The sequence below is a fragment of the Cetorhinus maximus genome, chromosome 14 (assembly GCF_964194155.1).
Source record: "Cetorhinus maximus chromosome 14, sCetMax3.hap1.1, whole genome shotgun sequence".
Taxonomy (NCBI): Eukaryota; Metazoa; Chordata; class Chondrichthyes; order Lamniformes; family Cetorhinidae; genus Cetorhinus; species Cetorhinus maximus.
Window position 1 is genome coordinate 68734466 of NC_135892.1, and position 22471 is coordinate 68756936.

The window sequence follows — 22471 nt, forward strand, 5'->3', positions numbered from 1 at the left end:
CGGTGGGGGGGTGGGGGGGGGGTGGTGGTGGGCGTGCAGGATAGGGCTTCCTGACGAGAGTCCTGATCGAGCATGTAGCACCTGAAAAGCTCTCCGTAATAAAGTTTATCTGTTTCTTGTTGAAACCTGTTCACTCCATCCAGTCATTACAGTTACGTTCGGTCAAATGCTGCCTTGATGTCAAGGGCAGTCACCTCAGCTCTTGATTTCAGCTCTTTTGTCCATGTTTGGACCCAGGCTGTGATAAGGTCAGGAGCTGAGTGGCCCTGGCAGAACCCAAGCTGAACACCAGTGAGCAGGTTATTGCTGAGTGAGTGCCACTTGATAGCACTGTCGCGACCCTTTCCATCACTTTGCAGATGACTGACAGTAGACTGATGGAGCAGAAATTGGCTAGATTGGATTTGCCCCATTGTTTTTTATGGACAAGTCACACTTGGGCACTTTTCCACTTTGTTGGGTAGATGCCGGTGTTTTAGTTGTACTGGAACAGCTTCACTAGGTCTGGGACACAAGTATTTAGCACTGCAACTGGGGTGTTGTAGCAATGTGGGGACAGTTAACGGCTTCCTGCAAAAGATTTGTTTTGGCTTTGTGACTCAGTTGGCGAACTCCTGTGCTGAACCTTATCAAATGTCTTTTTGAAGTTCAATATAGACAACATTCATAAACACTCCCTTATTCACTATGCTGGTTACCCCCTCAAAAGATTCAACTGTCAGACATGACTAATCCTTCTCGAATCAATACTGACTCTATGATCAACTGACACTAGTGTTTCATATACACTAAAGCTATTTTAGGACACCAGTATTTTTTTTGTAATAGCAGTTAATCAAATCAAATATCTTTTAAAAGGACAGTTTTAAAATTATAATGGAGAAAATGAATAATAACTGAAATAATTAGGTTAAATGAAAGCATTCTCTTTCTTTTGTTTATGACATGAATCCAGGGCTCTGAGGAGCCAAAGGACACAGGCCAGGTGATTTTGATCTGCAAGTTGACAACTTATCTGATTATCCTTTGCAAGGCATTCATTCAGAATGCAAGACCTGGATGATGTGCGAACCCAGAAGGAAAAAAAACAGTAAAACTTGGGAAATAAGAATACTGATCCGAACTGGTCTTGTATACCTTAAAATGGAACACCAGTAAAAACTGGGAAATAACAGTACTGGTCTGAACTTTTTTTTCCTCCTACAAAGCTACATTCGATCAAGCTAGTAGCATGGAATCATGGTAGCGCAGTCTGTATTTGATGCAGGTTTTGATTAAGAACTCCATAGCTAGACTGAAGATGCATTTGTCCGTTTCCGGCTATTGCTTCCAGTTCACTGGGTTACGCCGCAAATCTAAGTCCCTGCCACCAGGTGGAATTCTATGGAGGCCCAGGTATGTTCCACATAAAATTATTTTTAAAATGCTACAAATCTTAAAATTTTCCCTTGCTTTGGCCTGAATTTTCCTTTTAAAAGAAAAATCCCTTGCTTTGGGGGAACGTAGAGGCTGTCTGGAGTGAAAGGGTTTCTAGGTGAAACTCTGCCCCCCTAAAAATAACCGTGAGTTGCATGTGGCCTTGGCCCCTTACTGGGGGTACCCTCTTCCTTGCTACCTGGCAGATATTTTCTAAATGCCTCCCTTTAGCCTTTCTATGCTTTTCTATGTTCAATATATTCGGCTTGGTTTTCTTCTGTATTATTGGTCTTAGATATGTCACACATCCCTTTTTTTTTAAGTCTCATTTGAATTTTTAATATCTCTACCATTTAAGGAACTCTAGCTTCTGCTGTAGCTCCTTCAGTTTTTGTAGGAATGTGTCCAGTACATATCCCAAGCACCTCCCATTTGAAAGATTTCCATTATGTAAAACCATTTATTTATCAGCCAATTTTTCCTTCCAATTTAGGCGAGTTGCCATTTTATCTTGTTGAAATTTGTATTGTCTACAACGGAGCATAAGTTGACAGAAGAAATGAATGTTTTTTTACTGAAACTGTAAATGGGAACAAGGTTATGCAAGATGCTGTTGTGTAAGACTGCCTGAACCTTGGACATTTATCAAGCTTTCTACCAAACTGATTTATTTTTACTGCAGCAACAAAGTGGAAAGCGACTAGGTCAACATTGTCCACATCTACAGCAAATTTAATCTGTGATATTTGATAGTATTTTTGATTATGGAACAATACGTTCTAGTCCTATTGAGAATTAATTTAGGGGTTTTTGGAAAACAACATTTACTTTGAGACATGAGCATTTATAGCTTCTGGAGATCACAAGAAGCCAATAATTTACAAAAAAAATAAGATGTGAATGGATTTTTTAAGGTCTATTAGTAATGTGGTTGCACAGTCAGCCCCAGACGACTGCAGACACAGAAGTCATGGTTTCAGGATCAGCAACAATCCTGTAAAGAAATGTAATTTAAGCAGCATTTCAAGCTTTCCTATGGTTTAATTATTACTGTGTGATGCTCATTATGGGTGAGCACTGCCAAGCAAATAAAACACGCTGTTAAGCCATGTTGAGTTTCTGTAGGAACATGATTTGTTTTCACTTCAGCTCCTGCCTCACAATGCCTTCAGGGAAATGAGTTTCAATCTTTTGTTGAACAAAATCGAAATGAGAAGGAAAGCAATCCTGAAACACTGGCAGAATCTAAAAGGATGAGCAATGTTACTGTGCCAAGTCTTTACTGTGTAACACAACAACGTTTTTAAATGCATTTACATGCTGGATATGTCGTACCAAATCCTGTATAAATCATTGTGCAGGTAGAATATATTGCAAACATAAAATTTTGTAACATTGCAAAGTTCAGCCCTATACAGCTAACAGTTTTGGCACTATTGGTGCAGGTTTAGGAGAAAAATGGCATCGGCACCACTACCATTCACTTCCAGCACAGCCCACACCACACCTCATGTTGATGAGGGCATTAGCCCTCGACGTGCATATACTGGAAATTTGCAGAATAAGCAGATCATGACATCAGTCAGTATCTAACGCTGATTTGACAGATGATTTGCCATTTTCAACTTCACTGCTCTAGTTAACAGCCATTCTTAAACAGCACAGCTGCATGCATTCAGCAGCACAAGGGACCCCAGGAGTGCTATTTAAAGCATCATCAACTAACTTTGCAGGTTGATAGCTTATTACTTTCCGCTAGTGGGTGATTGGATGAGTTCATAAAAGTTGGTAAAATCTGCAAGAACTGGTGCCGGATGTTGGGAAGGTATTCCTTGCTACTTCAAAGCCTATGAATGCACCACTTGCTCCCAATCAACTCCCTTGGGCTGCCAGCATCAGAGGGAGATGGAGCAGAGGCAGAAAGGAAGAAAAGATAAGGGCACAAGGAGGAGGTGAAAGGCTCTCAGCAGGAGACCTTATGTACCTAATGTCTTCAGAGAGCATTCCTCCGATCACCTCGGCCAGAAGCAGTGTGTTTGGCAGCTACCACTCCTTGGAACCAGACCTGTAGCCTTGGAGCAGCATGAGGATGGCCATGTCACTGGCCAGCAAGGTTATTGGGCCCTGAATTTTTTCACCAGTGGATCCTTCTAGCTTGGAATAGGTGACCATGTAAACGTCTTGCAGCTCGCTGTCTATCACTGTATCCAATGATTACGGCATCACTGCCAGGAAAGGGAATTTCATTGTCTTCCCTCCAGACAGAAATAGAGCACACACATGGCTTTGCCAGGATAGCAGACTTCCCCATGCTGCAGGATGTCATCAGTTGCACACACTTGGCTTTGCAGGCACTGCATCCCAATGCTGAGATGTACTAAAACTGCCAAAGGTACCACCTACTCAATGTTCAGTTGTTGTGTGTCCACACCCAGAACATCACGCTGATGGATGCTTGGTATACTTGCAGCAGTCATGACGCATTCATCTTACGCCAGTCCACTCCCCCAACAATCTTACAGCCACCATGTTGAACCAGTGGGTGGCTGCTCAGCAACAAGTGCTATCCATTCTTCACCTGTGGATGATTCTACTCTACAACCCCCCCACCTGTGGCCAGCACTTATACAATGAGAGCCATGCTGCCACAAGGAATGGCATTGAGCACAGCTCGGTGTTAAAGCAATGGTTCTGCTGCCTGGCCCACTCGAGAGGAGCCCTCTGGTACTCGCAGGAGCAGACACTTCCAATTCACCGCTGCCTGCTGCATCCTGTACAATCTAGGCATCATGAGGGCACAGCTCTTGCCACCACAGATTTGGCAAGCATGTCAAGAGGAGGAGCAGGAGGAGGAAGAGGCGGAGGGGGAGGGGAGGAGGCAACCGGCATAACCACCTTCCCAGGCAGGCTGTCCCTGACAGCATCATCTGACTCCAGTTCTCCTGAATGAAACCCAGATCCCTATTTATTCGACAGTTCCTTTCCCCTCTGTGACAGACCATCATAGCACCTTCTTGGCCACAATGCCAAAATAAAAGCTGGCACAAAGCAATCTTTCCATAATAGCTTTATCCAACAACACATCCAATAAACCATACTAAACTGAACCACTCACACTTGTGCATCCCCTTGGTGCCTGTCTTGTGGGTGTAGCCGCTGAGGAAGCACTGTGGAAGAGCACTAGTCTGGGCAAAGACAGCCACAAGACACTGCATCGAGGTCTCCTGGTGGCATTGACTGCCATGGCTACCTGCTCCCACTGTCTTCTCAGCACTTATTACTGGGCCCCAGGGCCTTCCGGCACAGCATCTTGCGGTATGTTGTCTGGCCTTTGCGCTATTTCTCCAGGTCTTCCACTCATTTTCAAAGCAGTTTCAGCCCTTCTAGCCAGAATGCACCCTGCCTTTAAGAGGTGTAATCTGACTTTAAGCAGTGCAGACCAACTTTAAGTGGTGTTAGCCTGGGCCCCCTACTGTGGTGTGCAGCCACTCAACAGTGAGTTAAATGCTGGGCTGCTCATCACCATCATTATAATTAGCGGGCAGCATGAAGCTTGTGCATTGCCTGCATCACTTTGAACAGGTGTGGGGTAATCATGCATCGCAATCCCCATGCCCTCTTTCAAGAGTTATCCAATTTTGCCCCCAACATTTCCCCTTCTTCCCTCAATTCTTTGCTTTATCCAGTTTTATCTGAAAGATGGTAAATATTGTTGTGGTGCTGTTCCACAGTTGCTGGAAGTCTCCGCAAGCTATTCAATTGTGGCAACAATGCAACCTCACAGGATCTGTTCTCACCTGATATAGACTCGTGCTCAATTTCCACTAAAGGTAAGGTGATTTTTTTTTCTCTCTCTTCCTCTCTTGTGTCTTTTGACCCAGGATATCTACTAACTGCTAAACAGGCCCACTGTCCCTGACCAGAAAGCAGACTCTTTACCCTGAATTCTCATACCAGCCTTGGATCTTAACCTCATGACACTTCCTGCATTCTTACCGTTCAGTCCAGCCTTAAGTTCCAACCACTACTTCTTGAGTTGCTACTTAAAGATTCCTTTAAATATTCTTGATTTCTTTCTGCTTTTGTACGTCTAATTGATGATTACCGTTGTGAATTTATCCGCACAGACTCATTGCTGCCCAGGCCTAGACTGTTGAGGGCCTCCAGCCTATCGGGCTTCATCTTCTGTTTCTCCAGTCTCTGCCAGAAGTGACCGCACTTCCACTTATTTTCTGCCACATATCCCCTCCTATTCCCCACCCCACTTAGTATTCTCCTATTCTTTCACCACTCCAGGACTAAGTGCCTCTTAGACAAAGTTTCAGGTTCCCTCTGCTATTTACTGGGGCACCTGCGCCATTTCCTCCCAGAGCAGCGACTCCCAATTGCCTCAACTCCTGTTTCTGGCCTGCATCTCGCTCAGTTTGCCGGAAGTTAATGTGTCTAACTTCATCATACTCCTTTTCATATCTAGCGTGAGACACAGATGGGGAACCAGTCACCGTGCCTTCAGAACAGACAGTTTATGTCCGATAATTTTTCAGTCACTATGACTGGGGCCTTGCATATCGGGGTTAATTATGTCATTTTATCCTGCTTGCCATAATCCTAGGATAGATTTTTAATTTGAACAAGTAACCGATATTTAAGTAAATTGATAGCTTCTTTTATTGAAACACTTCTTACCTTCTGAGCAGATTATGCAATAGTCAAGAGGTTTTTTTACTGCCTGATTATACATCATCTTAAGGAGGACTTGTGGAGCCCTGCCTTTGAGCCAAAAGCCCTGGGTTCAAGTCCCACTCTAGGACTTGTTGACCAAGGAAGGAACACATGACGCGGTTAAACAGGTTGATAATCAGCTTGCTAATCCTTCCAGCACTTACCCACTATTCCCCAAAGGGACAAAAGGTGTGTGTGAAGATAGAAAACAAACAATTTTACCGTCAGGCAGCCCATGCAGGAACTAGCAAACTCTCTTGGATGACCTCGGATTCAAAATCAAGTCATAATTAGTTACCAAATCCCTTACAAAGACGATGAACACTGGTGCGTCACCTGCACTAGCATGAAGTGCAGCTCTAATGGCCATAGCTAATGGGTTGCAAGAGAAGCTGCCTGTTTTCCAGAATGTACAGCTCTAAATAGATACTTATGGCAGATTTACAATATTCAATGTTGATTTGGTTCAACCAGGAATAAGGCTGTGTTTTATGATATTCAATTCTAAATGTCTCTGCTGTGTTGAACACTGCTTTTGTGGGTAGTGTAATGGTTAGGAATTTAATTATTGCATACTTAATAGGGAATATCTCAACCTATTTAGAAAAGAGGGTCAATTTTGATTTAATTTACAAGATGGATAGTCATTGGGGCATGCCCATGATTTTTAAGAGCGCCTTGTTAATTCAGCCCTAATAAGCCAACATGCATAAACAATTAACAATTACTCCTACAGATTGGGAAAGAACCTCTCAAAGTACTCCTGTGGAACTATGGGCTTCCTCGGGACATGAAACCTGTCGGTGCCGAATGTGATAGTTTTGAAATCTTGCATAAATGATGAGGCTTTAAATATCACAGGCATTCCCTTTTGGTCTTTCCCCGCCTCAGTACTTGCTTAAAACCTGTTACATCCCTACTGCTTCAAGTTCCGTTGGAAGATAATCAACCTGAAAAGTTAATTCTGTTTCTCTCTCCACAGATGCTGCCAGGCCTGCTGACACTTTCCAGCATTTACTGTTTTTCAGATTTCAGATTTCCAGCATCTGTAGGATTTTGCTTTTGTTCTTTGGGTTTCTGTTTTTGCGCCTTTATGGCATTTCTCTTGTATTTCATGGCTGCCATCACTGGATATGTACAAATTGGAATACATAAAGAGTTGTTGCTGGTCAGAAATTTCAGTGTGGGGATTGCATATGAAAATGTAAACTTTTTAAGACCTAATCTCAGTTATAACATTTGTCTTTTGTGTTCATTCAGCCTCCAGTTCCATTATTGCCAAAATACAAGCCATCCACATCAATTCCAGAATGGCTGCGCACAATACAAGGCTACATGAAGCTTCTGCAGTATCCTTTCTACTTTAAATGTTTGAACCAACAAGTTAGCTGTGCTACTTCTCAGTGTTAGGAAATACATTAATCTGCGGCATCCATATACAAGGCTATTCTGGAGGTTAGATTTGATGCACATCGAAACTCTATCTCTAACCTCTTTCTAGTCATTATTTAATGGTTCTAACCTTATTTTGGTAACTATCCTTATTTGTATTATTCCTAATGTTTTTATTGGCCTTTTAAACTGGGGTTATTTTAATCACTGATAATTAATATCACTGCCTCTCTCAAAGCTGCCTTTAATGACATTGCAAACATTGAATAGTGAAATTGTGGTCTTTCTGAAGTAAAAGTTCCACAGCTCTACATAACTAAGAATACTTGCTAAGCGATCATTTAAATTTCGAAAGAAACTTCCCCTTTCTTTTGCCTTCTCACAGGATATTGTCAAAATGATAAAATGTATATAGAATGTGTGTATGAAACTATACTCCTTGCTCATTGTCATGGTCTTTTTAAACTGTGCATTGTCTTTCTCTCTAAGCCAATGATGGACACTGTTTATTGATACAATAAGCACAACGCATTACTATAAGTACAGCCCCATTTTTAGGAAAGTTTGTTATAAAAGAGATATTTTAATATAGTTATCTATTATTGTGCAGCCATAAATGTGTACAACTACCTTGTAGCAAAGAGGCTTTTTAAGGAATGCAGGCATCCATCGCATTATACAATCTAATAGATGGTTCAGTGATTGATTGCAAAGGTGTAAGAGGTTGTTTTTTGTATGTGTTCTTGAGTGGTTGTCCAAAATCTGCACAGGCCATTATAGCCATGTGATTTGAGCCATGACCCGTTCACCTATCACCCCTGTGCTCATTGATTTACACTGGCCCCCGGTCAAGCAACATCTTGACTTTAAAATTCACATCCTTGTGTTTGAATTCCTCCATGGCCTTGCCCCTCCCTATCTCTGGTGTGCTCCAGCCCCACAACCCTCTGACATGCTGTGCTCCTTTAATTCTGACCTCTTGTGCATTCATAATTATAATTGCTCTGGCATTGGTGGCCACTCCTTCATTTGCCTAGACCCCAAGCTCTGGAATTACTTCCTACACTTTACTGCCTTTACCTCACTTTCCTCCTTTTTAAGACACTCATTAAAAGCTACCTCATTGATCAACCTGTGGCTCACCTAGCCTAGTGTCTCCTTATGAGGCTCAGAGTCATACCTTGTTTTATGATGCTCCTATGATGCACCTTGGATCGATTAATTATGTAAAGGTGCTTTATAAATACAAGGTGTTTTTGTTAATCATTCATTATTGTATTTAAAGCACCATTGGTATTGATACCCAGCAGCTGACAAAATATATTTTTGTTTGCTATTTTGTAAAGGAAGGATATTAATGAGTTGCCACTTTGCCTTAAGTATTTCGTGGTCAGCTAAATTTAATGTATATTATTTACCAGCACCTTATTAAATAAAAAACGTTACTCAGGCACCAGTTTGTTAATAAAACTAATTATTTGGTTATTGGAAGAATAAAGGAAAACAACGTGATCTTTTACAAGTTTCTGCTGTTTGCTTTATTTATTTGTTAATTACATTTTCTGTTTCAAATTAATTTTGTTTTTTATTGAAAATTCCATTGTTATTAACTTGTTAATCACAAACATGACCTTGCTTTCTTCCTCTCCTCCATGATCTCCTAAAAGCAGTCTTTTGTGCAGCTTCTTTCAGTGCAGAGCACAGGGAGAACAACTAAGGTTTTGTAGGCGAGCAGTTTTGCCGGTGCTGATAGACGAGTGGGGCTGTATTAGGTTGTTTGATCATTTCTTTCTTCCCATTTTAAGCCTCTGTTGCCAAGGGATCCTGTTCATCAGTATTCAGCAATCAACAAAACTCATTGTAAAGTGAGCTGAGAGATTTAAATGCCATAATGGCCTGAGAGTTAAAGCTATAGCACTGAAATGTGCTGCCACACCAGGCTGTATTTAAATGTACAGATTGTAGTTGCACATTTGTTTTTCACAGTAGGTACATTTAAAAATGCATTCAGCACTGAACAAAGCATGACAGATTTCCATGATCTTCGCCAATTTTTTCTTATTTCCTGATATTGCCAATCTTGATCCAGGGCAGCTCTTGTACTGCTGTTTCAAATTCTTTTTTTTTTGTATGCAGCAGACACCCCTTTCATTTGAATATCTGGCTAACTTAAAATTGACTTCATTTATAAAGACTACTCTGCAATTTGTGGAATAATTTTGGATGAAACATAACTGTGGAAGAAGCCCAGATAGTATCTGCTGTTATTTCTTTGGTTTCTGTCTCTAAAGGAAACAAAGCTATTACAGATAGGCTCATTTCCTTAGCTTAATAAATGACAGATACAATCACACTGGAACCCAGTTCTTTGAGATTAAGAAAATCAGACCTTTGAGTTGGTAAGTAACAACTTTGCCCTGCTGGGAAGCCTCATCACATTTCAGTGCAATTTGGGGCTTGACAAAATTTTCAAAGAATACATACAATATTTAACATTTTTACCTGGGTAAAAATGATATTGTCTGAGTCCAAATTGTAAAAGACTATAAACCCATCTTCATGTGCTGTTCTGTGATAGATGTATAGTAAATTGGCTTCTGTACAAATGTTCTGTTTGGATTTCAGTGTTACGATGGACTTTAACTTTTTGAGAAAATCAGTGATGGAGATGAATGAAAGCTTTTATGCATAAATTACCATGATGACAATGGTTTTGTTTATTTTGAATCTTTTTTTTTAGCATGTTCAGGTCAATTATTGCTGTTTTTTACAAATACGCCTATCTCATCTTGGATACCATGTTAAATGGAAAACTAAGTTAACACAATTTTCCAAAAAAATAAATTCGGATTAAAATTTTCTTTGTCTAAAAATAGATTCTATATTTTGTAATTACAACCTAGATATTAATTATTTTGAAGACAGGAAACTGAAAGAGATGTCTTTCTATTTTCAAAGAGGTCTGCAATTTGTGGATGATATGTGATTATATATACCAGTTGATTTCCCATGACATTGTACATAGAGAATCAAGACCAAGGACAAAATTTAATTTCTCCCCCACCTCCCTGCAGGAGGGTTCTGAGACAGGATTGTGTTGGGTGGGGGGGGATGGGTGGTGTTGGGGGCAGGAGGGTTGGTGTTATGTGACAGACAGGAGCGTATGGGCTAGAGATTCCACTGCCTTCCTGCCTCCCTCTGATTTTGTCCAGGGTAGGAAGGCTCGAGGATGGCCTTCCCACCCGAGGCCAATTGAGCTCTTTAAATGGCCAGCTAAGGGCCTCAGCCTGCAGCCACTAGTATTTAACCAGTACCCCCTAGCAGTGGGGGCACCGCACCATGCGTGCTTTAAAAAAAATTTACCCATTCATAGAAATTGCTTTGATGACAGCTCAATAAAAGTGTCAACCCAAAATCCAGATGTCTGGGCATTCAGCCAAGAATGCACAATGGCCTGAATTTTACGCTCGTTTGGCGCACACGATTGGCGGGCCCGGGAGTGGACGGGAAGCTGTCCCCCGACCTTGATTGGCCTCCGACTGTGATTTCACCCTGGCTGGCCAATTAACCGCCAGCCAACGTGAAACGTGCCCGGAGAATAGCTCAGCACTGCCAGTGGGGGCAGAAGGAGGACGGGCATCGACATCACCATCAATGCTGGTGAGCGCTTCCACTGAGCTCCCTGAAGGCAGACAGCTGCCCCAGGGAGCTACAGATCTCCAAATAATAAAAGAAAGCACAAAAATGCTGCAAAAGATGTCCATGCAGCACAATCAAGCGCCTGAAAGCATGCCTCATTTAAAAAAAAATCCCCAGATATTCCTCCTTATCTTAAATCCAAATGGAGATTTCATCCCGCCCTTAGTTGAGGTTTTATCAATAGTGTAAAGCCTGCCTGGCCAATTGGGCTGTCTGCCAAAAGTAAGGTTGGACGGGCCACGAAAAATCACTTACAATTGGGCCGTTAATGAGCTTAATTGCCCTCTTAATTGTCAACAGGCGCTCTTCCGACTTTTGAAGTGAAATATTCTTCTGAGTGAAATATTGCGTGAGTGCATGATGATGTGGAGACACTTGCCCAACGTCAGCTTGTGTGATTTTACGCCTGTTCGGGTCAGGTGTGCGCCCGCCTGCGAGATATAAAATTCCTGCCCATGAGGCTTGGCTGAGGACCCAGACATCCATTAGAGTGTTGAAGCAGCTGCACCCCAGGCAAAACATTACAGTTTATGCTATTGATACTTTACAGGGTCTGGATGATTGACACTTTTACCAGCATGTAGTAAAAGCAGTTTTTATGAATGAATTACTTTTTAAAAAAGAATTTTTAAACTCATCCTATTGTCTTATACGGTTCATTGGTTCTATACAGAGTGTAGTGGGTAAGTGGGCATAGAAGTGCCATAGCTTGGCATGGAGGGTTTGAGGGGGCCATGGGGATGGGGTGAGGGAAATAGCTTGGCATAGAGGATATGAGGGGCCATGGGTGTGGGTTGAGGGCATGGATGGGGCATGGGAAGTGTGTGGGGGTGAGGAGGTGTGAGGGCTGAGGGCTAAAGCACCTTTCTGTTTTTAATTTAATTGGGACAAAGTCCCAAAGCACCGAGACGGGCCTCTCACACAGCCTGCCTCAGCATCCAACAGACCCTGTGGCTGCCTCTGAACTCTTTCTGCAGTGGCAGGCCTGACACTTGTTAACAACTGCCTCCCTCCCAACCGGTACGAAAATCCCATCTTTGTGGCCACTTTCTCCTGAGGTGGGTATGTCGAACTGAGAAATTTCCCGGCTCCCACTACCTGTCTTGAAGATGAAAGTTCAGCCCATTATCTATGATGCTTCCTTCCCTGCCCACATTAGACTCAGTCAAAGATATCATGCTTAAGCTGCCTTCTGGGAGTTATAGCCCATCAGAGTGACAAGCTCAGTGCCACTAGTAAATTCTGGATGTAGATCTAGGTACATACAATGTTGGTGAGAATGCAGCAAAACAAGCTCTTTGTCTCAAAAGGGAGTTAGGCCTAACTGGGCCTAACTCCCTTTGCCTTGCTGAAACGTTGCTTGCACCCGCTGCCCCATATTCACATTGACAGTAGTTCAGCTCCTCCTCTGGATTGTCAAACTACCATGAGTCTGACCTGCTGAATGTTGCTTTGACAACCATAATAGATGTATGTCCAACACTGAGCAACATTGTTGGAGGAAAATTGGCACCCAAAGAGGAAAACCAGAGACCAGAAGAAAGAATCAATAGATCTTATGTATAATGCATATCATACTTTAAATGTATATGTCCTACTTTAAGTTAATTTCTAACTTGACACACTATCCATTACACTTTGCTGATTGGCACACTAGTTCAAATAACTTTTATCTGTTAACCACGCTGATTCACTTAAGTAAAGATAGATACTAAAAGCTACCAATCATATACTTCAAAGCATGCAAAATCACAATTGCTCATTTCATAGAATCTTAAAATGATTTCCTCCTGTATTGTAACCTTTCAGCCTCCTGTGTATGCCAGCTCTCTGCAAGAGCAACACAGCTAGGCCCACACCCTTACCCTTTCCTGCAATATTTTTCTCTTCAGGTGCTTATCCAATTCCCTTGTAAAAAAACAGGATTGAATCTGCATCCACCATAATCTCAGGCAGCGCATTCCAGATCCTAACCACCCACTCCATAAACATGTTTTTCCTAATGTTGCCTTTGGTTCCTTTGCTTTTGAAAGTGACCAATAAGGAATCAACAACCACCACAAATCAGGAACATCTAACTTTTCAAATCCAGCCAGGAAAAAGAATTGGGGTGGTTTTCAACCAGAGTTTTCTCGCTTGAATACTATAACTCTGGGGAAAGAGATGTGACAGATGGAGGGAGATCCCAGCTATTGGTTGGACACCTGTCTCTCCTCACTGAAAATGATAGAACAGGATACGGGAAGAGGAAGCCTGAAGGAGGAGGAAGTAAGGTGAGGTCAGGAATAGGGTATGGAAAGGGGAAGGGTGAGAAAGGACGGAGGAGGGCAAGAGCAAGCATGGGATACAGAAAGAGGAAAGCTGAGAGAGTTGGGGGCAGTGCTAGGGCAGGAACACCAAGATTAAACTATTTGGAACCACCATTCAGTCAGTTACATCAAACATCCCACTCTGGAACTCATTACTTTTACCAAAAGCTGTGAATGACTTGAAGAATAACTTTTCATTTCTTTTCCTTTAGTTTTCTGTTTTTTTTCTGTATCTCTACATCATGCTGTTAATTTGAACATGTATAACCACCAACATCCTTGAACTAATGTATCCAGTTTATAATCAACCTTGGTCCCCACAGTCAAAACACCCACCCTATAACAGCAAAGACTGATGCATTGGCACACAGGCCAAAACTGACACCAATATAACTAACATGCCAGCCAGAAACAATAAAAGTTGGCTTGTAAATTCTTAATGTCAGTTAAGAATGTGATTAAGCATAACATTACAAAGAGAGAGATTACATGAACGGGCAAAACTGTGGCAAATGGACTTCAGTGTAGGCAAAAGTGAAGTCATCCACTTTGGACCAAAAAGCTAGAGATAGTGGTGGGTCGAAGAGACTTGAAGATCCATGTACAAAGATTATTATAATACTATGAATAAGTACAGAAAATAATTAAAAAGGAATGTTGGCTTTTATACCTACAGGGCTAGAATACAAGGATTTTTAATTATACTTTCACGGGATATGGGTGTCACTGACAAGGCCAGCATTTGTTGCCCATCCCTAATTGCTCTTGCCAGGCCATTTCAGAGAGCAGTTAAGAGTCAACCACATTCCTGTGGATCTGGGGTCACATGTAGGCCAGACCGGGGAACGATTGCAGATTTCCATAGCCTTCCAACAGGCTACAGTGGCCAAAAATCCATGGCCAGTCTAGTGCATTCATGCCATAGTCCTGTGCAACAGAAGGGTTGCAAATTAGTCTGAAACCCAGATACGTCAGACCCCGGACCTACCCTGGAGCCTCTGCTGCCCCAAAAATGATTAGCAGTGTTGGAATGTGGGTGACTCAGGCTACAAATTCCTGCAGCCGCAGCTTGGGGAATGTTGTGAAGAGCATTGGCAGTCAGTACACCAAGTGAAACTGGACATATCGGTCTGCCAAATGCAGATTTTGGGCACTTCTGTGGGCCCAGATGAATGAATGCCATAAACCATTAGTTAAATGTGCCCACTCACTCAACTTGGCGATTTAGACAAGCTGAGTGAGTGGGCAAATACATGGCAGATGCAGTATAACGTGGGTAATAGATTGGAAAATGTTGATGTACAAAGGGACCTGGGTATCTTTGTACGCCAATCACTAAAAGCAAGCATGCAGGTGCAGCAAGCAGTTAAGAAGGCAAATGGTATGTTGACCTTCATTGCGTGAGGACTTGAGCACAGGAGCAAGGATGTCTTACTGCAGCTGTACAGGGCCTTGGTGAGACCGCACCTGGAGTATTGTGTGCAGTTTTGGTCTCCTTACCTAAGAAAGGATATACTTGCCACAGAGGGAGTGCAGCGAAGGTTCACCCGACTGATTCCTGAGGTGGCAGGATTGTCGTATGATGAGAGATTGGGCCACATATGCCTGTATTCACTGGAGTTTAGAAGAATGAGAGGGGATCTCATTGAAGCGCATAAAAGCTTGACAGGGCTGGACAGGCTGCGTGCAGGGATGATGTTTCCTCTGACTGGGGGATCTAGAACAAGGGGTCACAATCTCAGGATATGGGGTAGGCCATTTAGGGCTGAGATGAGAAATTTCTTCATTCAGAGGGTGGTGAACCTGTGGAATTCTCTATCACAGAGGGCTGTGGAGGCTAAGTCACTGAATATATTTAAGAAAGAAATAGATAGATTTCTAGACTCTAAAGGCTTTAAGGAGTATGGGGAGAGAGTGGGAGTGTAGCTTTGAGATGACGGATCAGCCATGATCATATTGAATGGCTGATTCAATATGAATGAGGCTCGAAGGGCCGAATGACCTACTTCTGCTTCTACTTTTCTATTTTTTTATGTTTCTATGTTTCTTTGCCCATTTAATCCTGGGATATTTTGCATTGCAAGTTTCTGCGAGTGTGAGCTGATAACTTTGCAATGAGGGAAACTAGCAACCTGGGACCTGAGTTAACAGGGAAAACAACTGTGTATCTCCTTAACCAATCATATTGAAGGATTTTGAAATTAATACTGCAATGACTGAGACACAAGTCTAGAGTGGTATTAGGTCAGGTACAGAAAAAGAAATAGAGAGAGAAAGAAAGAAAGATTGGATTAAGATAGAGAAATAAGAGGCAGAAAAGGAGAAGCAAATTTTATTTCATTTTTAATTAAGTTTTTAAAGTTTCTATCAACAATTAAAACATGCAGAAATGAAATCCTCACTTGTAATGATTGATTTTCAGTGCCGGAGACGTTGATTGGCAGTAAATAACACTTACTGTATTCTTAAAAGGTACGGAGACTAAAATGGACAAGACTTAACATTGTGTGATAGGTTTAATTTGTTTCTACCATCTAAATGCTGGAACATCACACCACTAAATGCATTTCAGTGATGAGGTAGGCAGCGAGATGCCATTTTCATGGTTAATGACAAAGCAAACTTCTCTCAGACAGAAACATTTTGATTTCTGAATTTAACCACGCATCTTCACTCATCTGAAATTGCTGTGCCATTTGCACATAAATAATGTCAAATGTTGTTATCCTTGCTGTTATTTACCCTTTTTTTAAAGTATAGTTTTCCCCTTCACAGAGGAGCACTTTCTGCCCAGATCCAACTCGATCTGGCAAGATTCCCATCAACAGGCCAGTAACTGAGATGTGCTCCTAGGTGTGTGGGTGATAACCTGGGTTATTTAAGTTAATGGATCTACCCCAGGCCCTGTAAACATTACCAATGATTATGCCAGTGGTTCCTGTCAATGTATTCCTCTGGGATGTCAGTCTTGTGGACTTTTGGCCCTGTGCAGGTTATTGTGGCTTTGGGTAATAGAATAAAACATGCAATATTGACTTACAACCCATTAAACAAGCACTCCTGGAGCTCAATTTTTAGCCCCCAGTGGGGGTGAACATGGAGGCGAGTGGGTGCAAAATTTCACGCCACCTTCCCAGATGGCATGCTGGTTCCCTGGTTTCAGCCCTCCCCCAGGCCATTTTCCCAGAGATGGGATGGGGTGGGGGTGGCAGGGCTACTTGCCCACAAGCAGCAGGTAGCCAATTGATCTCCGCTAAAGGCCTAATAAGGTCGATTGCTGGAGATCGACTGGGATGTTTCAGTTGGCCTCCAGATACCTGGAAGCATTGGGGAACTGTGTCACTGCCTAGAGGTGGCCTCCCAGTTGCAGACTAAGGGGCCAGTGTTCCAAGCAGACTTAGAGGCCCTCCCTGCCTGCCTGGCTTTAGCTGCAGCCACAGGCTGTGCTCAAGAGCCCCCGACCCTTAACTCCCCCCACAGTTCTGGCCTGGCTGCTAAGGGGTTTTTATTCTATCTTGGGGCACCCTCTATCTCACTGACCTTGAAAGGCAAGCTTCTGCTCCTTCAGCGCTGGAGGACCTCCTATTGGCTCTCCAGCTTCAAGAACAACCCACTGTCCGTAATGGAAGAGTAAGCCCATCCTCTGGCCACCAATTGGGCAATTCGGGAAACATCACAAATGAGTGGCGGAGTCCACGCTTCTGATCCCAATTTGAGGCCGATGGCGGAGTTCTGAAACATGCAGGGAAAATCCTGCCTCTGATTTTTGTTTCCATTAATATCACTGGTGGTGACCCAATGTCAAAGTTGACCCCTATGTCTTTAAATATTGCAATCTGACAAAATGGTGCTCATGTGAGTAGGACACAGCACTTATTCAAAGTAGTGGCAGATCTCCTGTGTTGGTTCAGCAATTTGATTGATTGGCTATTAAATAAGAACAAGTTGTTCAGAACGTGTTGTGCTCAGAAAGAGTTTTGGCTCACCAAGGGCCACAAAGCATAAGTGTAAGAGCTGAAGTCAGTTAGTGTTTAATTGATGTTAGGTAGGTTAGAGAACTTTGTGAAACGGAATGAATTTCAGTGTCAGACTGCAGCTCAAAAGCAAGCAACATTTTAAGAACGTTTTGCACCTCCAACGAAATGTAAGTATTTTTCTTATTTTTTTTCCCTTGGCAATGTTGGAAAGATGCAATTATTGCTCATCCCTAGTTGTCCTGAGGAGAAAAAAGGGAATCTGTGCGGCGCAGCAGTGAGGGCAGTCTGTAACCATAGCAATATCTTTCCATTGAGAGCTGCTTGGGATTCTCAGGTGTCTGCAGCCCAAACATAACTCAGTCCTACAGCCAAACAGGAATAAAAATTACCTACCTGAACAGTTGTTAGCCATCACCCAAAGAACACAGCATCGCCACTAATTCTGTATTCTGATGAAAACAAGTACATTCTATCGAATGACATTGATGTTGCCATCTGCGGCTTAACAATGAATTGTGATGGGCTTTCTTACAATCTCCAAAACCACACCACATGAGAAAAGAGAACTGTACTGGGCTAGTTACAAAAATCACATCATTAGCATTTAGCCAGCCAGCCTGGAACTTGGAAGATATTTGTTTCATTCTTAGAGTAACAGGAGAGGTTCAAAATGGATGTTCATTGTACTCGTGAAAGATACCTGTGCAATTCACTAATGATTCAGCACTCTTAAATAATGCAGTGACCTTATAATGAGAAAAGGATTTTTTTGTTCTTTCTGTTGAATTTTTAACTTGTGTTTTATATTGCTAGAAATATCATGTAAGCTATCTGACCTTTATTAGGATATGATCAGAATTTGGATTATGGTTAAATAGAGCAGATTTTAACGTCCCGTGGGCGGGGCCCGCGCCCGACCTGATTGGGTGTAAAATCACACGCAATGACATTGGGTGAGCGTCCCAATGTCATCTTGCACTCGTGTGATATTTTGGTCAGCGGGTGCGAGTGGGTGCCGGAGCTGCGCCCGCCATTAGTTAAGAGGCCACTTAAGGCCATTAAAAAACTAATTGATGGCAATTTTTTGTTGACTGTGCAATTTCACGCTTGTCGCACCGGCAAAATGGGCAGGCAGGCAACCCACAATTTCCAAAGCCTCATCCAAGGGCGGGATAAAAATGGTCAGCAGCATTGCCAATGTGAGCAGTGAGGAGTTTGGTAAATGGTTTGCTGCTGGTGACTTATTGGTACTTGGCATCTCTGTTCAGGGCTTCATTGTTAGCATTTCCAGGCTTCATTTCAGAACTCATTCGTGTCCCCAAAGGTCCCAGGGGGATTCAGTCCATGTGGCCCCTTCCGGGTATCAGACAGCCTTCCGTTACCCTGGTAATGGGGATTATGCTCTCCACTGGTGGCACCTCCTCTGAGGAGGAAGAGAGAGGCAGAAGGAGAGGAGGCCAGGTGTCTCTATGCAACTCCCAGGGGAGGGATCTGTGGGAGGAGAGGCACAGGCACAAGGGGCACAGGGCCAGCAGGAAGTCCAAGGTGGAAGGGGACACAGAAGAGGCCACTATCCTGATGCCAGGGTTTACAGGCGGTGATGCAGCTACCTCAAAATGTCCGAGGTGCAATGCTGAAGGAGGCTCCACCTCAAGGGAGACCGTGACCTCCATTTTCCAGATGATTGGGCCTGAGATCAACTCCGACTGTGTGGGTGGACACTCCATGCCAGTGCATCTGAAGGTCACAGCAGCCCTCAACTTCTATGCCTCCTGCTCCTTCCAGGTCTCAGTGGGGGATCTTTCTGGATTCTCCCAATCAGCTGTCCACAGTTGTGTCAAGCTGGTGACAGAAGCTCTGTTCAGGCAGGTACTGACCTTTATTCTTTACTGGACGGACAAGGCCAGCCAGGCTGAGCGAGCCAGAGGCTTTGCAGCAATTGCTGGGTTCCCCCACGTCCAGGGTACAATCGACTGCACATATGTGGCCATCAAGGCGCCAGCGGGTCAGCCGGGTGCCTTCATCAACAGGAAGGGATTCCACTCCATAAATGTGCAGATAGTGTGTGACCACAGGATGCAGATTCTGCAGGTCTGTGCAAGGTACCCAGGCAGCTCCCATGACACTTACATCCTGAGATACTCCCAGGTGCCGAAGCTCTTCAGTGCTCCAGCCTGACTGGATGGATGGCTGCTGGGTGACAAGGGCTATCCGTTGAAGAGGTGGCTCATGATGCCTCTCCACCACCCAAGAACAGAGGCAGAGCAGTTATAATATAAGTCATGCCTCCACAAGGGCAGTGATAGAGAGGACCATAGGTCTTCTGAAGATGCGCTTCCGATGCCTGGGCCATTCCGGGGGTGCACTACAATAACCCCCAGAACTGATATCACTGATAGTGGTTGCATGCTGCGCGCTCCACAATCTAGCACTGGCAAGGGGGGACCCACAGGAAGAAGAGGTTGTTGACACAGCTGCACAGGCCACAGAGGATGAATCCAGTAGTGAGTCAGAGGAGGAGCCCGGTGAGGAGAACGCTGAGGGCGTGGAGGCAGAACTCAGTAATCTACAGGGAGGCAGGGACACCAGGGACACCTTGATCCAACGCTGCTTCAGATAGGCTACCAAAGATCTGCTTCAATCTCACGCCAGGGCTGCTGCCTCCATCCCGGATGTCTGAAGTGACCCTTTCATTTGCGCCCAAAGTCCACTCCGTGTCTGTGCAATAAAGTTTCAAGCCGCCCACATCTGGCATTACGTTCTGGCGTCCCCTGCACCACATTAAATAAAAAAGGTGAAGAATACTCAGGCCATTACGACAAAAGAACATTTATCTCAAGTTGACAATCAAAACAAATCAAAGGAACCTTCTCTGGTCTTCAAACCCAGACCAGCTAAAATAAACAAAACATTGCACAACAGAACGTCACCCATGACCAGTCCCTCTTGTGCTCATGGTGCCTTAAACTTATGTTTGCGAGTGCTACATCTTGGTGTTCCCCCCCCAACCCTTGCTGGCAGAGGCATTGGAGACAGCCTGCTGACTCTGCTGTCCTGTTGGCCTTGATGACCTTGGCGGTTGTCCTCTGGCCAGTGGCGCCTGTGCTGGCCCCACCTGGGAGGGAGCGGCCAGTTCCACAGCTGGCATCTCCCCAGTCGCCACAGTCATCAGGTGCCACAGTCACTGGCAGAGGAGCTGCTGCCGTCATCCAGAGGAGCCCGCAGAGATGACAGGCAGCTTGTGCACCAACATGAGGTCGCTCTGGACCTCCCTGCTCACTATTGATGGATGGGCACCTAGCTGGTATACTGGGTGACTCATCCATCTCCCACATGGACACTGACCACCTGAAGTCATTGCCTGTGTGAGGGTTTGCAGGTCCGAGCGCAACCCCAGGAACCCCTGATTCTGTCCCTGGAGCTGCCTCTCCATGAGAGTTGCTACTCTCTCAATGGAGGGGGAAGTGCGCTTGTCCATCAAGGTCACTGCAGTGCTCCTGCTCCACATGGACTCCTCCATCACGGAGACCATGGCACGCATACACTCATGGATCTCTGCCAGACCCACCCGCACATCTTGCTGGACGTCCAGCATCTGCCGCCTAATGGACAACTCCAGTGGCTCATCATCTGCCTTCGCCTGAGCATCGTCCTGGTCTCTAGTAGTCCTCCGACTGTCTGCGCCCTGGGCACTCTCTGCCTCCGCCTGCACCTCAAACGAGTGTGAAGTGCCCTCACCGCTGTGCACCGAGATACTAGCCGCCGAACTAATGCCCACCAAGTACTGGCATTTGTCCTGGTGTCTGGTTCAAAGAGCGGGTGTGACATGGGTGCATGTGGAGCCTGGCTGTCCTCTGGCATCATGGGTGGGTCTTCAGGGTCCTGCGATTTGGTGCGTGGTGGCAAATCTAAGGGAGAACAACGACATGTTATTAGTTTAAGTCATCACACTGTCACTGTGTAATCTTACCTTTGTCTGACACCCCAGCCTCTGCCCGGCTGGTTGACCGAGGTGTGTGGTGGCGCCTCTCCAGCTCCAAGGCGTCCTGCTTGTATCTGGTTAGGGTTAGGAGGTTAGCTGGGCCTCCGCCGGTCCGTGACTTTTCAATATTGTTATGGGCGGTCTTCTGAAAGGACAGAGGAGCAGTGATTAGTCCGCTTTCTACCTGCAGCGCCATTGCAGCCTGGCCAACTCCACCTGAAGAGCACCTGGCAGGGCACATCTGGGTCGTGGCCCTCGAGGCGCAGGGCACTCAGTCCAAGCAGCCAGGGCTCACCCCCCTTGGCTAACTCCAGTGTCATTGACAATTGGCACTCAGACTCTAACACCCCTGAGCTCCAGGGGGAGTTGGGGGGTGGGGTGGGGGGGGGGGGGGGGGTGTTGAGTGCCCACCCGACCTGCCCTCCCACCTGGCATCCGCAGCCGCATTACTCTCCATAATTTATACCTCCTTGCTGACAACGCCGGAGTTCTCCTAGTCGCCGGCAGCCTTCCAGGGCCTGACTGTGCCAGTTTTAAACTGGCTGCTGGGTCACCGTTGGTCCCGGTGGCCGACAGGCCCTGCCCCTGCCCGCCGCTTGCCGACCAGTGAAAAGCCGCGTTTCACGCTTGGTGGGCCTTAATTGGCCCATCAGCGTGAAATCGCGGTCGGGGGCCGATTGCAGGCAGCGTACTGTTTCCTGGCCACTCCTGGGCCCGCCCACCACGCCTGCCCAACGACCACAATGGTAGCATCCCTACTTCCAGGCCAGCAGTCCCGCATTCAGGACTTAATGTCCATGGAACATGCGTTCATAATGTGGCCTAACAGGTTGATTCTCCGCCTGTAAACCCCTCCAATACGCCTGATGGCAGGCTGTAAGAGTGGGAGTTTCCTGGTCAGCCATACTGCAGAAGGCAATGGCAAACCACTGCAGTACTTTGCCAAACATAATCATGGACCAATCCAATGGAAG

At 44.7% G+C, this 22471-nt stretch overlaps 1 protein-coding gene across 2 annotated transcripts in view; it reads left to right on the forward strand.

The window, feature by feature from the left end:
• vash2 (vasohibin 2) overlaps positions 1 to 22471 on the forward strand; it is a 145132-nt gene that overhangs the window by 16570 nt on the left and 106091 nt on the right. For both annotated transcript variants that reach the window (XM_078557044.1, XM_078557045.1), the window contains exons 2-3: positions 7399 to 7487; positions 9873 to 9929. In XM_078557044.1, the coding sequence (XP_078413170.1) occupies positions 7399 to 7487; positions 9873 to 9929 (146 nt within the window). The remainder of the gene's footprint in view (positions 1 to 7398; positions 7488 to 9872; positions 9930 to 22471) is intronic.